At 39.6% G+C, this 16,625-nt stretch overlaps 1 protein-coding gene across 1 annotated transcript in view; it reads left to right on the top strand.

Annotated features, from left to right (window-relative positions):
- The window catches only part of sema6e (sema domain, transmembrane domain (TM), and cytoplasmic domain, (semaphorin) 6E), a 193,360-nt gene that overhangs the window by 134,209 nt on the left and 42,526 nt on the right, over positions 1–16,625 (top strand). Inside the window, exons 12-17 of the mRNA XM_037676120.1 lie at positions 903–991; positions 1,155–1,372; positions 2,592–2,723; positions 2,963–3,118; positions 8,314–8,490; positions 8,835–8,972. Coding sequence (XP_037532048.1) covers positions 903–991; positions 1,155–1,372; positions 2,592–2,723; positions 2,963–3,118; positions 8,314–8,490; positions 8,835–8,972 — 910 coding nt within the window. The remainder of the gene's footprint in view (positions 1–902; positions 992–1,154; positions 1,373–2,591; positions 2,724–2,962; positions 3,119–8,313; positions 8,491–8,834; positions 8,973–16,625) is intronic.

The following is a 16,625-nucleotide window of genomic DNA, read 5'->3' as shown; positions in this document are numbered from 1 at the left end:
CCAGTTTGAGTGATGTGTCCTACAGAGAAAAAATATAGCCTTTCTATTTTCAAATGCCTCCATATTATCATATTAAATATATTTGATTAATTTTCTGTTGATTTCATGCATGCACTGTATGTAAAGTATTATTTACACCTAAAAACTGAGCACGTTTCTCCTTTAGCAAATATTATCAGGCCAAATAAATAAAGTCTTGACAAAAACAAACCTGCAAGCTGCAGACCTGATGCTAGTTTAATTTAATAACAATAAAGAGATTTTAAACCAGTATTGATATGTTTTGAGACGTGTTGCATTGTTCTGACTTATTTTTATATTTACTTTTTTACTTTCATTACCTCAGACACCGTGAGGTTATGAAACTGTTTCAGCGAACACTAAATGCTGAACATCATGCTGTTGGTTTCAGCCAGATGTTCATAATATATCTCAATTTCAGAGCGACGTTTACATTTTATGTAAAGGGCGGTACAGCATGTCTAAATTTAGATATTTTCACATGCATATATAATCCTAAACTGTAGTTCAAATGACTGAATTCAAACCAATAAATAAAGCCAAATATTTAAATCAAAACATGAACATTAATAATAATAATAATAATGATGATAATGATAATAATAATCATAATGAACGGATCAGGGCAGTGTTCAGATTTTAGAAATCGATGTTATCTGGAACTTTGTTTTTCCTCCATGAGCTTTGACTGTTGATCCAGAACCATCTGGACTCTTTCAATCCAACAGATTTTTGTTGACATATTTGTAATTTCAGTAACATTTCTCCTATAGCTCTGTGTTTACCAGCTCCACTCCCTGCTTTGTTTATGAAGCTGTTATGTTGGAAATAAGGCATAAATAAGTTGTTTATTGACATCTTGTTCTTCTTCTTTTCTTCAGAACCTCATTTCCTTCACGCCATTGAATATGGGAACTACGTGTACTTTTTCTTCAGCGAGATAGCTGTGGAGTACACCACTCTAGGAAAGGTGAGTGGGATCAACAGTTTTGTTTCTGAGCAGAATGAACTCCAACAACCGCCTCGCTCGTCGTGCACACAGGGCGTTTGTTGTTCAGTGTTCCTTGTCGGCTCTGCCCAGGTGTGTTGCTTTATAAATCACCATTTAAGTTTTCCCACTCCTTCCTCCTCAGGTTGTTTTCTCCAGAGTCGCGCGCGTTTGTAAGAACGACAACGGTGGCTCCCCGAGGGTTCTGGAACGATACTGGACATCTTTCCTCAAAGCCCGTCTGAACTGTTCCGTGCCCGGAGACTCTTTCTTTTATTTTGACGTCCTGCAGTCACTGACCAACGTCCTGCAGATCAACCACCGGCCGGCTGTCCTTGGAGTTTTTACCACGCAGGCCAACAGGTTGACATTATTACTGTCTTTTGACAACAGCATGTCTAGATTTATGAGGCAAGGCTGAGGTCTAGACCTGCCTGAACTTTTTAGATGATCACCTTTTCATAGGGCTATAATTCTGTGGAATATGTTGCCCTGAGCAGCTCCTAAATCCTTCTTACCTGAGGTCATGACATTTCTGTCTGCATCTGGGAGGCGTGGATTAACATCAGTCCTGAAGTCCAAGCACTAAAATGGTTTTAAAACTCTTATAATTTATAGATATTTGCTTAAACTCTATTGTTAATTTTAAAGGAATGTTTTATTTGTACAGTGAAAACGTTAAAATAACTATTTGTAAAGTAACATTAATGTAAACAGGAAAAAATGCTATTACAAAGAAGAATTCAAGACATTTTGGACAAGATGTCTCATTTTAGAGATATTGCACAGGTGGAAGAAGGAGGTTCTGGTAATGTTTTTAATGTGGGGGTTAAAAGACACGTCCTGATCAAAAATAACACCAAGATTTTTAACATTAGAGCTGGAGGCCACATTAATGCCATCCAGAGAAAGTGAAAGACTGAAAAACCTCAGTCTTATTTGAGTTTAAAAGCAGAAAATTTAGGGTCATCCAAGTTTTTATGTCTTTAAGACATGCTTGTAGTCTAAGTAACTGATTGGATTCATTGGGTTTCATGGACAAATATAACTGTGTATCATCAGCATAACAATGAAAATGTATCCCATGCTTTACCTAATGGAAGCATATATAAGGTAAAGAGTTTTGGTCCAAGCACTGAACCCTGAGGAACTCCATGACTAACCTTGGTGTCTGAAGGAGATTCATTATTTACATTTACAAACTGGAATATATCCGATAAATATGATTTAAACCATTTTAGAGCCATTCCTGTAATTCCAATATCATATTCAAGTCTCTGTAGTAGAATATTGTGATCAACTGTATCAAATTCGTTCAACCTTTATTTATACAGGTTAATCCCATTGAGCCTCGGGGACTCGTTGACAATAGAGACATGAAATGCAGCACTGAGGTCTAACAGGACAAAATGCATCCCATCTGAAGATCTAACAACAAATTTGTTCTGTTTTAAAACTCATAAATAAAATATATTTACCTAAATTCAAATGTCAATTTTAAGGGACCATTTTTGAATGTAAACAGATTTTTTTTCCTCCAAATAACGATTCGGGTACTGCGCCTGATCTTCTGTTTTTACAGCATCACTGGCTCAGCAGTCTGTGCCTTCTACATGGACGACATCGAAAAGGCCTTCAACGGTAAATTCAAGGAGCAGAGGAACAGCGAGACGGCTTGGACACCTGTTCCAGAGGAGCAAGTCCCCAAGCCGAGGTAAGGAAACGTTTTTTCTACAGCAAACTGTCACTTTCTCACAGCTCGTTTCTGTGTCTATAGAAGTTGTGCAGCTGCTGTTATTGTTCTGTACAGACATTTGCGAGGAAAAAAAACAACAAGCAGTCTCATAAGACACCTGTTTTCACGCCTGCTTTCCCCAAAAAAAACAAATAGCTGCAAGTGTTTTTACATCTGTGCCTGTGGAACCGGATTTATACCCGATGTCTGTTATACAGACCAGGCAGCTGCGCCGGCGAGGGCTCTGCGGCCGCCTACAAGACTTCCACCACCTTCCCTGATGAAACGCTGACCTTCATCAAGTCCTATCCACTCATGGACGAGTCCGTTCCTTCAGTCAACGACAGACCCTTCTTCACCCGCACCACCAGCAGGTAGACGGCCCGCTGTGACCAGATAACTGTTGGAAAAAAATATATATATATTCTTACTGACCTCTTTACTGATGGGAATAGAGAATCAAAAACTTTTTAGAGCATTAAAAAAAGAGAATCCAAACTTCATTAAACTATGTGTCAGTCGTCAAAGTTCATGCTGAATAATCCAGATAAAAACAATCCAACAAAGTTCAGTCAGGTCATCTGGGCAGTTTCTTTTTTGTTGAGACGTTTTGTCCTTCATCTCCAAGGAGCCACAAACAAACTCAGCCCCACAAGCAGCACACGCCCATAGTGGACCAACCAGTTTGCTGGTGATAAGATGGTTTCTGGGGCCCGCCCCCTCCAAAGGACTACGATTGGATTGATGAAGTCCTTTGGATGAAGGACAAAACGTCTCAACAACAAAAAAAACCGTCCATATACGTCAGTCCTTCCACGACTGATAAACCGTAGAGGAAGAGTCCTCTGACATGAGGTTTTTAGCATTTTGCTGCATTTTGTGCTAAATGGACTGTGAATGTTGATGCGGACATTTTTTAGGGATTTTTTTAACTGAATTTCTGAAGTTTAAACAAGAAAAACAGAAGTTAAAATCAGTAAAACGAGCTGCAAACACTAATGGCAAATAAAGACGGTAAGAGTTAAATTTAGCTAAACCATAGCTAAAAGATAAAATTGGCTAAACATTAAGTTAAAGGTGTCAAAAATGTGTTGTTGTTTTTTTTAAATACCCATCAATTAAAATTCACAAATAAAGATTGATACTTGATAACTGGTTTTAAAATGTCTCCAGTTATAAATCACAAACTTTTTTCATTATTTTAGGAATTGGGTTTAAGTTTTCATTGTGATTAAAAACTAAATTATCATAAGCATATTTTTATAGTTTTTTTAAAACTGGGATTGTTTTTATTTTTGAACTGTTTTTTAATTAGTTATCGTTTACTGAGACCAGCCCGGCTCGCCCATTAATCACATTATAACTAATCTAATCTGGGCCGGGTTTCAGGTTCAGGTTAGAAATGACAACTCTAGCTCGCGGACCCCTGGGATAGGGACTTGAGTATATTTTATTTGTTTGTTTAGTTTTCCTGAACAGCCCAAAAGCATCTTAAATTTTAAACCTGAGTTTGATGTGAGCCGTGAAACAAATTCACTTGAGCTCAGCTGGAGTCCAGTCGTTGCAGCTTCACAAGGACTGAACGTAGAAGTGAAACGCAGCTCGTTTAGTTTTAGTTTATAAAACACAGTTGGCTCAGTTATAGTCGTAAGTTTTTCATAAACTTGAGGAAAAACAAACATTTGATTCTTAAACGTTAAATAGTTTAATCTGATCGCTCGTTTAGTTTATCATGTAACGGGAAAGTTTGTGCAACGCTTAGAAAAAACGATTTATTTATTTTGTTGTTGTTCTGTTCAACTCGGTCGCTTATACAAACGTATTCTGACTCGAATAACGTTTGAGCTGTAGTTTACTGAACGCGCCGCATTAAGTAAGCTTCTCAGTTGTTCGGAGGTTTAAAAACTTTCTGTAGCAGCTGTATACTGAGGTGTACCTCTGCTGAACATTTTTATTGATTCCAATTAAAAACATACTCATTAATTGTTATGTTGGTGGTGGTGTTTGTTAGAAATAAAACATGGCTACCAGAGAAAATCCCAGGGCCGTTTCTTTAATTGGTTGTATGCGTTTGTTTTCTTCAGCAGCATAACGTACAGCGCCAGCAGTGCCTTTACACTCGGGGTTGTGATTGGTATAGATGGGGGAGTTCAGGTGGAACACTCAACCTTGTACCTCATTAAAACCCATTGGATTTATTCACGGGTCGATCTTGGCCCACATCAAAGCCGAGGAGCGCAGGAAGAGAATCTTCCTCGAGTGTTGCCCTGACCTGCAGACGCTCCACATGTGGAAGTGTGCTTGTTGTGACATTTGAGAATCTACCGATGTCAGATGGTGATGGGTAGAATTGTGGATAAGTGTCAAACGTGTTTTATTCACTACCGCAAAAGCCTCAGACATGGGTGGACACACAGCAGATTCTCGTCAGAGATCCAGTCTTTTAACACACACACGGAGGGAGATAACGCACGGGAGCTGCCGCCGTGCTTCCTGAAGCAGAGCCAGGCTGACAGCCAGCCAGACACTATGGTGGCTCCACACTGGGGACGGCTGTACCGCTTCACATCTGGCTCCAAAAACATCACATCTGCCACGCCTATCCCCACAGACCCACTAGATAAATGAAATCCAACCGCAGGCACATCACGCTGCACTGCCGAGTCCTTGCGGGGACGTGCCAGTCAAGGCTATGTGAGTAAACACCAGGCTGTGTGGGACCATCTGGGGGGGACGGAGGGACAAGTGAGGACACAAACTGCTGCCGATGTCCTCTATTTAAAAAATTATAATAAAAGCTAGAAATGTTGGAATCAGGGGCAGGAATGCGTAGGCACGTCACAATTCAATTTTAATACAATTTAGAGAACTCCAATATTTAAAAAGTGATTATTGGTGCATTTAAATGCATCCAATAATGTTCAAGGCAACAACTGGACTTTATTTGTAACAGAAGACGTTTCGCTTCTCATCTGAGAAGCGTTCTCATTTAAAAAAAACAAGGCGTGTGGGGATCAGGTTATAAAGCTACAAGATACACACATACATATGCAGATTGACCTATCACACCTCACAGTAGGGGTTTGTTAAGGTCTTTGTTAATCTAATTCACAGATTTAAATACATCAGTACAACCCCTTTAACAAAATCCTGTTCTAAAAGGCTTTAAAATATAAATATTTTATTAAAACAAGATTATGGGCACTAAATAAAAAGAAGTAGTCGTACAGTACAGCAGCGTACGATTATGTGGCAAAAGAAGTCTATCAGCCATTACGAGCTATCCTAATCTATTATTTAATGTTTCCATGACTTTTTTGTTTTGCTTTTAAGTGGAATGGACGTGATCATGTACTGTCAGAAAATGCGAGTGAAACTTTGCACACAAGCCCTGCTATCAAGGATGCAACTCATTCACAATAAAAGCTGCAAAGAACTTTGTAATTTATTTGGTGAAAACTTGAGCGTTGCTCGTCCGTTGCTGCTGGCCACAGCTGCAGCTTCCACCAGCTGTTTGTCTGTTTGCCGTCCGGCTGGAGCTATTCATGCAACGTACATAGAGCGTGGCTCTTGTCAACATAATCTTTCTCTTTATTCTTTCAACCATTATTTATACAAATTAATTCCCGCTGAGCCTCAGGGACTCATTTCCAAGAGAGACCTGTTACATACAACATACAGACTACATGAAGAAAAGAGAACACAAGGGTGTAGGAAGTTTAAAAAAAAATCATGTCTCAAACTATGTACTGACCGGGGCACAGTGGAAAAGATGCAAAAAAAGACCTTGCAACATAAACAGCAACATACAATGACATCATAAAACATTTATGCATAGAAGGTCAACAATGGTGGTGAGTTGTCCATGGACGCTCCAGATAGTTCCAAAGTTCTGATAAGATGGTACGGTGTCTATCAGCGGCACAATTCTAATAAAGACACAGATGTCCTCAGGAGGGGGGGCAGGCAGAACTTCTAGTTTATGTATCCTCCAGGAGCAATCTGAGATAAGTCGGCCTATCCAAGGCCAGCGGGGAGGCCAAATTCAGATAAACAACAATTGTTTAGGGCAGGCAGACTCTACTGACCTGTCTGCCTTCAGTTCTGCTGGAACACTCAATGGTGAATCTGAACAGTCAGATCCGTGGACATGCCGCCACTCCGTGCTTGTTAGATTTCTCCAAGATCGAATCCTTCCTGCTGGCGAGTCCTAGGAGCTGCAAGTGGCCCACGATTCTCAGAAATCACATCCAACTTACGGTTCAGCTCACAAAGCTCACAAAGTCTGAGAGCTCGAAGTACGGAGTAATCCTTCATATAAGGCTGGCAGCTTTACTATTGCCAAAACTGCTTCCTTATTAGCTGATAACGTAGGTATCTGCCGATTCCACAAAGCAGAAACCCTGTTATCATAATTCCAATTATGTATGCATCTTCTACGTCCTCAACCGACAGCACAGTCAGGCACATCATCTTCCAAACACCCCAGGAATCCACGACATATTCAGCTGTGTGTGTCCCTTTAACTTCATGGAAGCTGAAATAGTTCCAAACAATGGCTTTCCTATTCAAAAGGAGCTGTTTGTATGTTTGCGTCAGGGGTTTTTCTCTGCCGTGTGTACGTTGGAATCGGTTCAAGCGCCAGACCTCCAAACTTCCACACTGTTTTGTGTTACTCAATAAGATGTTATTAATGTCCGGATGCATGCTCAATAAACCAGGTGGATAAATCTGAGACGGTAGAGTCTGGACGGTGTTATTAGAGGTTATTAATGATGCACAGTCATCAGGTTTTTTTTTTTTTTCATTTCAAATTTGATTCGTAATTGCTCATGTCTGCATGACGATGCATTGAAATGAAGAGTTTAGCCCCGCCCCTGAATGTAGTGCTAATAACCTTGTAAGAGGAAGTGCATTTGTTGAAATCCTCAGACCAGAGAGGCAAAGTGCAGTCAGACAACATGAACGAGTGGAGTTTATCTCTCTCTCAACAAGCACTGGACTCAAGGTGCCCTTCAGCAAAGCTTGCAATCCTCCGCGGCTCCTCGGGGGCTCCAGTGGAGCCGTCAGTAGACGGCTGTGGTGATACTGGGCATCTCCCAGGTGGAAGCACGAGGAGCGGTGTGAATATGAATCAATGCACTGGTGCAAAATGAAGCAGCCATCGCTGGGTTTCTTCCTGAATACTGAACTGTACAAAGAGGAAGTGAGACTCAGGATTAGACTGCAGCATGTGAACAACATGAAGGACGGATCGATTGAACGATGGTGGGTGGATGGATGGATGCATTAATAGGATGAAGGGATTAGAAGGTGTAGGCGATGAAAGAAGGGACTGGTGGGCATGTCGATGAATTGACTGATTGCACACTGATGCTAAATACAGTCGTCGCCCACTGTTTGTTTAAAAATCAACAAAACAACAGCATTAAGCTGCTGCAGGATTGATATGATTAACCTGGCAACAATTATAAGCTAGATCAATATTCAGTCAGTGTGTATTGATTATGTACTTCACCTTTCTCTGTAATGTGCCCAAATTGAAAGTCTTCTCTGGTTTCTTTTGTAGGTTCAAGCTGACCCAGATTGCGGTGGATACCTCAGCAGGACCGTATAAGAACTACACCGTGGTGCTGCTGGGTTCAGATAACGGCCATGTTCTTAAACTCCTGGCCAGCACCGAGGGAGCCAATGCATCTTTCAGCACCCAGCTCCTGGAGGATATTGATGTCTACAACCCTAACAAGTCAGAACATGCTTTATTTATTTTTTTAATTCCACATATCTGTTTGGGCTCTTTATTCTCCTCATAAACGGGACAATTTACATTAATCATTCTCATGTTTTGATTCTCTTTATTTTTTACTTTGCTCTTTTTCCTCCTCGTCCTTGTTCCTCGATCTGTCCTGTGATCTTCCATCGTCTTGTACAGCTGGAGGAGATGCTTCTTTTGTTGTCTTCAGTGCACAGCTTGAAAAGTGGATCTTCAGAGAGTTTGATTCACATCAGACTGTGGACAAATAAAACGTCTTCTGTAAACCTCTCAGACTGTGACAGGGTATTTATTTATTTACTGGTTCGTCTTCCCAGGTGCAACGTGCGGGGCGAGGACAGACGGGTGCTTGGCCTCGAGTTGGACCGGGACCATCATGCACTGTTTGTGGCGTTCTCCAGCTGTGTGATCCGTGTCCCGCTCAGCCGCTGCTCCGAGTATAGCACCTGCAAGAAGTAAGTGACTTTTAGATGAGCCTAAAGCCTCATCAGGTACACTTTGTCTCACTTCTGATTTTATCCATCCAAAAACTAGATTTTTGTGTGCATATTTAATATTTCTAGCTTTGCAAACATATTTATTTAGTTATTGAAACTGGTCCTAATCATTGGATTGCCTACAGACCAGTTCAAACATAACATAATTCCCATTTGACAGTCTGATCCGAACTTAATTAAACTTTTAAGTGTGCTTCTCGTTAAATATTAAACAACACTTTTCAGGTTTTTTTCCTGCTCATTCACACAAGAACAGCTGGAATGACAGGACATATCAAATGATCACTGTTCAAATTAAATTGTGTAACATCCTGTAAGAAACTTGTATCACCCTCTGGTTTTCGTGCCACAGTTTTAAACTAAGATCATCTAATGCTGAAAGCTAAGAGTTGTAGCCAGTTGGACAAACTTTGAAAATAAAAATCAGTACCTCATGTGATCGCACATGATCCGTTAACGTTTGGCTATCAAATTGTACCTCTGTATTTATGAACGTGACAAATAACTTTTCTGCTGGCTAAGGCTGATTAGTTCAATCCAATTCAGTTTATTTATATAGCACCTAATCACAACAGAAGTCATCTCAGGGCACTGAACAGAAACGTTCATAAAAATAAATTAGTAACTTTATTTATCTAAGGTAGGATAGCCAGCAGATTGCGTTGAGTCTTCATTTCGTCGCAGTCTCCCATCCTGAGCAAGCACAAGGCGACAGTGGAAAGGAAAAAACTCCCTCATGAGGAAGAAACCTTCAGCAGAACCAGGCTCAGGACGAGCGTCCATCTGCTTCGACTGGCTGGGTTTGAGAGGAACAGGAAAGAGGAACGGACACAGAATGGCAGATCCAGAATGGAGGCGAGCAGGTCCCTCACTAGGAAGAAGAAAAATAAATAAATGCCACGATAGGACAGAAATAATTACAAATACAAACTATTTGTTTGTGTTAATTTGTAACTATTCATTTGATGAAATTAGGTCATTTTGTCCTCTAGTAGTCTAAAGCTATAACGGCATAGGATAAGGGATAGGTCAGGAAACCAAGCCAACCCTAACTATAGGATTTATCAAAAAAGAAAGTCTTAATCCCAGTCTTAAAACTGGACAATGTGTCAGCCTCACGGACAGAACCTGGAAGTTGGTTCCACAAGAGAGGAGCCTGAGAACTGAAAGATCTGCTTCCCGTTCTGCTTTTGGAAACTCTAGGAACCACGAGTAAACCTGCAGTCTGAGAGCGAAGTGCTCTGTCAGAGTATTTATTATCTGGGTCACACCCTTACACAGACCAGACACAAGCAGTTACACGATCGCCCTCTTTTCATGCTGGTGAACAATATACATAGTTTTCATTTTATACATATTTTTCATCTTATCTTCTTTTTTTTTGTTGTTTTTATGTTTTTTTATTGTTTTTATGCTGTTAGTGTATATTTAGTTGATGTTTTTCTTAGTTCATATCTTAGATCGTAATACTGTTTATCTTTATACATTGTATTGTTGGATGTAACTGGGGCCCTGTGTACATAATGTCGTTCCACCACATGTACCACATGTGGTGGAACGACAACAAAGAATATCTGACTCTAAATGGACAAAACATTGTGCGTAAAGTGACCACAACAGGTAACTCCAGAAACAGAAGCTTTGCAGTCGGTTTAAATTGTCCAACAACATTCTGCCCCTGCTAACCTACTTCGTCTTAAGCTCCATCATCTATTTTTGGGGCTGTGAGGAATGTTGGCCCCACGTAACCCCCACCCCCTTTTTTCCCTCCCCCCCTCCATCAAGCCAGAGGAATGATTCTCCTCGAGGCTCTCTGAGACTGCAAATCCCCCCATAGCATGCTAACCCCTCGTTGCAAAAGCCTGGAAAAGCTCTCAACATTGTTTAGTCATAAATTGGATCCAGCTGATTGGCTGGCAGCCAGCGGTGGTGGCCCCTGTCTTTTATTTTATTTATTTATTATTTTCTGAAGCTGGGGGAGAGAAAGAGGGGGAGGACGGGATCGGGCTGGTTTTGTTTGAGCTTCCAGGCTGGCTCCATCTCCAGATCTTTTTTAGACTTGAGCTGCAGCACACCTCGTCCTTATATTAGGGGCCTCTTAAGCTGCATCAACACTTGCCAGCAGGTCAAATTTCACCCCATCCTCCGTTAACGCACCAATCTCTTTCCAGATCAGATTTATCTCTTTCTGAATCCATTTTCTTTCCCTCTTGACTTGTTTTTCTTTCTCCCCCTCACTGTAGCTCGTATTGTTTTGTTTTTTTTCACCCGAGGCCCTGCCGCCAATATTAGGTTTCAGAAGATACTCTATTTTGAACAGCAGCGGGGAGGTGTATGAAATTGGAATTTTAATAAATAAAAGTACAATAAAGGGCAGAAGGAGCCCTAAACTCTGGAAGTCTTAGATTCTGGGATTTTCAGTTTCAGTAGATGCTTCCTCCTTTATGAACTGGTTGAACTCGCCTTTATGTTGGGAACTTGTTTGTCTCTCAGATCATGGTGATGGTGTAGATTTTAGCTGATCCATGTTCACAGTTTAAGAATCCTTTTAAGATGATGTGAAAATTCTCTCACAATCTTTAAATAATGAAAACTTTAACAGTCATAGAAAACTGTAATCTAACTAGACACATTGTATTTCCTGTGAAAATGCAGTGTGAATGCTTATTGCAGAAGAACTTGCAGAAAAACACCTGAAATGTAGCCGAAATGGAAGACCAAGCTTAAATTAGCAGAAGAAAGCAGAAACACATATTTGTCGGATTAGGTTTAAATAAGCAGAAATTGGCACAAAAAATAGGAAATTGACTTTAAAAAGCTGAAGTTAGCAAAAGGTAGCTGAGAATGCAAACGTAAGCTTAAACGACAAGAAGGAACTAAATAGCTGAAATAGCAGAAAAAATATGAAACTAGCAGGAAAAAACTGAAAGGAAAAAGCTGAAATTAGCAGAAAGAAGTTAATTAGGCTGAAAGTAGCAGAAATTATCAGGAAAAGCTTAAATTTAACTGAAAACAGCTGAAATTAGCTAAAGAAAAAATGCTAAAAATGTAGAACAAGATTAAATTAGCAGAAGAAAGCAGAAAGAACACAAGTTTGCCCAAATAGGCTGAAAGAAGCAGAAATGAGCACAAAAAATTGGAAATGATCGGAAAAAAGCTGAAATGAGCACAAAAAACAGCTGAAATTAAGCTAAAAAAGCTGAAATAAGCTGAAATTACCAGAAGAAAGTGGAGTGAGCACATTTTTGCTGAATTAGGCTGTCATTTTTTAATGAGTTTAAAACATGTGGAATTAGCAGAAAAAGCTAAAATTATCATAAAATGGCTAAATAGTAGCTGAAATAATAGAAACAGCTCAAACTTTCAGAAATAAGTTGAAAGGAGCATAACAAGCTGAAATTAGCTGAAATAAGTTGGAAGAAGCACAAAAATGTTTTAGTTAGCAGAAAGAATCTGAAAGGAGACCAAATCAGCTGAAAGAACAGCTGGAAGTAGCTGAAAAAAAAGTTTAAATTTGCACAAGGAAGCTGAAATCAGCTGAACCAGAACAAAAAGTGAAAAGAGCAGTAAAAGTTTGTCAACAGATCTAAAGGTTGTTAAATGAGCTCAATTCATTTTCTATGAGGGGGAAAAAAAAGTGGCAGAAAAGGCTAAATATTTCAAAAAGCTAAAGTTGCACCAAAACCAAAAGTCATAACGCCCTTATCCTGAATGAGCTGAAAGTTTTGTTTGTGGAACGAGAAAGATGCTGGAAAACGTACGGAAGAATTTAGAAGTGTAAACAGGATCTCAATAGTGTGAATTCTTCATGAACGTTCACACTATTGAAGGATTGCAGATCTCCCGTCGTCTTTCATGCTGGAGTTTTAGACCAAGATCTTCTGTTGATTAAAAAAATTACATTTTGGTCAAACCTTAAGAATACCCATCTGCACAGCCCTGAGAGAGTTACCACTTGGAGAATGTGTTGTGAAGCACACTCAGCTACTACCACACCAAACTTCTGCTCAATGTATGTAAAACTGACCGACTTAATGCCTTTTGTGTGTTTACTAATGTTAAGCTATGGCGGCCATCTTTACAATCAGTTGTACAGATTGACTTCCTCCTTTTTGACTATTTCATAAAAGTCTGTCAAGTGTTTCATGAAATTGCTAAAAGACGTGAACACATGCAGATGTGGACAAAAGACTAAATGACCTTTGACCTCTGGCAGCGGGCAATAGTCAGGAGATGATCGAGATAAAGTTATCAACGTTTTCTGCTCTTTTGATTTCAGTAGCTGCAATAAATCACGTTACCATATCAACCAAAGCAGTTTCCAGAACGTTATTTCTTAGATCTTTGGCAACATGGCAGCTGGAAGTTGTGAGGCTCTGCCTCGGAGCCCCTCAGCAGTTAATGGATGTTCCTTACAGTCTGACTGCACACACACGCACACTCCTCTGTGTTCATCATAGTATGACAGGGCCAAGCCTTCAGTTTTAAAGAGCAGCAAAGGACAAGCACGGATCCATGTTGGACAAAAACTCCACAGACGTCAACGTCGAACAACAAATGACTTCACCAAACGTTTCCAACTGAACCTGCAGCCGGACGTTCAGCCACGCTGCTTCGGGGCTGTCGCTCCCTCCCCGTCAAATCGCCGAAGTAAACGCCTCTGCTGGAGAGAAGAGAGGCAGGATGGAGAGGAATCTGCATATCTACCTTATGGCTGGCTCGTGCGTGAATGATTTATTAAAGAAGCACTTTGGTATGCGTTGCCACGTCGTGGCAGTCACACACAGAGAAGAGAGTCATTTCAACTTTCGTCTAACCAGAGCTCGTCACTCTGAACCGTGACAGTCAAAAGAAACTTGCTGTGTTTCTTTTTAACTCGCGTTCACGTTTTAGACTTTCTGTTTATTAAGAGCTCATTTTAAAAAGAGCAGGTAAAACACAGACAGGTAAACAAACAAGTGTCACTTTGTGCAACAGTTATATTTGAAGTACAAACAGTAAATTATGCTTTTGAAACGTATGTAATTAAGGAAATGGCACGTTTGTTTACTAATGATGCTTACTGCAACAAGACGGTGAATAAATCCAAGTTCCTGAGCCCTACTAAAACTACAGTTTGTATTTTTATACCTGTTTCTGAAATATGGCAATATCTTTGTAAACATGAACTATATAAAATGACTTGTTTACATTTACTTGACAAGAAATGTGAGCTGCGGGCTCTGCGTGTTTGGTTTTTCCACAAAGCACGAAGGCGTTGTTGTTGTTGTGGAGCCTCGTGGAGATTGGGTCACGATGACTGGGCGGCTTGACACAGAATCATTTTCTTTTTTTTAAACGAGAAAAATGAAATCCAGCCAATGAGAACATCAACTCGGGGGTTGTTTTTTTAATAAAATAATATTACAAATGTCTATTTATTTTAAATAGTATGTATTTACTGTATCATTATAATCAGATTAAATTTGTTTAAATTGGTTTCCATGATTATTCCTGGATTGGGCACCTTTTTTATTTCCGCTAAAAGTTGTCAAGCATGTACCGTATTTTTCACGTATAAGTTACAGTTTTTTTCACAATTTGCATGCCCTGCAACTTATACGCCAAAGCGACATATTTATGGATTTTCTCCATATTTATAAACCAATTTTTGGCTGAGATATGACCGTTTTCATTCGCTCTGACTGAAAAATATTGAAAACTACCATTTTCAGCCGCTAGATGGCACTCGAGTAATATGACATGCCGTTGTATCATGTAATAGGTAAAAGTGGATATTAATGACGCACTCGGCTTGCCATAGAAGCCGCAGTTGTCTAACTGAATCAGCTTCATTTTGCTTCACTGCCCAGACGAAATGCAGCTGATTTGACCGTCAAAGTGCATTTATTAAACAAAAGTTAAACTGAGACACACCTTTACTATAATTTTGAACAAACAAATAATTGTTTTTAAGTGTTAATCTTGTTAAATTCTTGTTAAAGCCCTCCCGTGCACGCTCCCGCAGCCGCCATTTGGCATCCCATCGATTTCGGGTGCAACACCGGCCCACGTTTCTGGGTTGTCAGCGGTGATGTGTAACGAACGTGACGCATCAGCAGTGACGCATAATAGATGAGACATATACGGCAAAGCGACGTATTTATGGAGTGATGCGACTTATAGGGCGGTGCGACGTGTGCGGTGGAAAATACGGTAACTGCATATGTGTGTTTGTATATATGTGGCTGTATTTGTTTTTAAGCAAGATATTTAAAATCCACTGGATGGACTTGAATGAAACTTAGACAGTTGTCTTTGAAGGAGTTGACTTGATTCAATCTGTTTGCCATAATTACTAAACTTTAAAAACAAAGATGGCTACAACTCAAGTAATTTTACAGTTCTCATTTGTTTTTATCGGTAGTAGCTAAGTGTCTTCTCACTACGAGCTCCGACAGCTCGCACCAGATTTTCTTATGTTTACCACACAAAGTGGAGGGCAGTATGCATTCCTTAAAGTACTGCTGCTTTCGTTTTGTGTTGTTTCTATAATATATTTTAATCACGGTAGTCCCGCGTTTATCGCAAGGATCTGTACCCTGAAGCCCCGCGATAAGTAAAAAAACACAAACTAGGAATAGTAGTACAAGTAGGAGGTAATAGTTTATTTTAGTATATATATATATATATATATATATATATATATATATATATATACACATACTGTATTTTTCAGACTAAAGTACACTTAAAATCCTTTAATTTTCTCAAAAATCGACAATGAGCGTTATAATCCGGTGTGCCTTGTGTATTAATTCTGGTTGTGCTTACTGACCTCAAACTGGTTTAATGTGGTACAACTGAACAATGTTGAGTTATTGTGAATGAGTTGAATAAAGTTTGACTTAACTGACGGTTATGTTTCACTTAATGTGCCTTATGTATGAAAACAGACCCGTTCACTGATATTGCGCCTTATAGTCTGAAAAATACGGTAAGTGTTTGGGCTGTTTTTACTTCAGCGCCACATCGTCCAAAAAAAGTGTCAGCTCAGGAAAAACTGTCAACTGCAGATATGAATTTAAGGAAATGGGAATCAAGCCTTAAAGCATTTTGTTTGTGTCCTAATGAGGCGAAAAAGCTTTCCTGATACCAGTGCAGACACACAAGTTAATAACACCTTCAGGAATGTTTGGAAATTACCAAAGCATTTCAGCCTGAATCATTAATACATAATTATGCAGAGAAACAGGCTGACAGGATCTGTCAGAGAGGGAGCCCACCCATAATCAAGCCAAAAACAAAACGTATTAAAGAGGAACTTCCAGATAAATGTTTTGACCTTTGGAGAATTTTTTGAAAAATTTGGCATCACTGCTCAAAGACACTGAAGTTCTGGAAAAGAAGAAAATGAGATTTAAGAGAGGAAGAGCAACAAATTAACTTTGCTTTCATGCTTTGATTTACAGCTGTCACATTAGCTGAAGGAATTTAATATAAAGTGATCTATGTATCTTGGCAATAATGGGGTATGACGAAAGACTTAAGCTCAACAGGTAGATTTTTTTTTTTACTTAATCTCAGCTCAACATTTCACTGTGCAAAAAAGATGCACTGTGTTGAAACATA

The sequence above is a fragment of the Nematolebias whitei genome, chromosome 5 (assembly GCF_014905685.2).
Source record: "Nematolebias whitei isolate Nwh7 chromosome 5, NemWhi1, whole genome shotgun sequence".
Taxonomy (NCBI): domain Eukaryota; kingdom Metazoa; phylum Chordata; class Actinopteri; order Cyprinodontiformes; family Rivulidae; genus Nematolebias; species Nematolebias whitei.
Note: the sequence above shows the minus strand (reverse complement) of the source record. Positions and strands in the feature narration are given on the sequence as shown.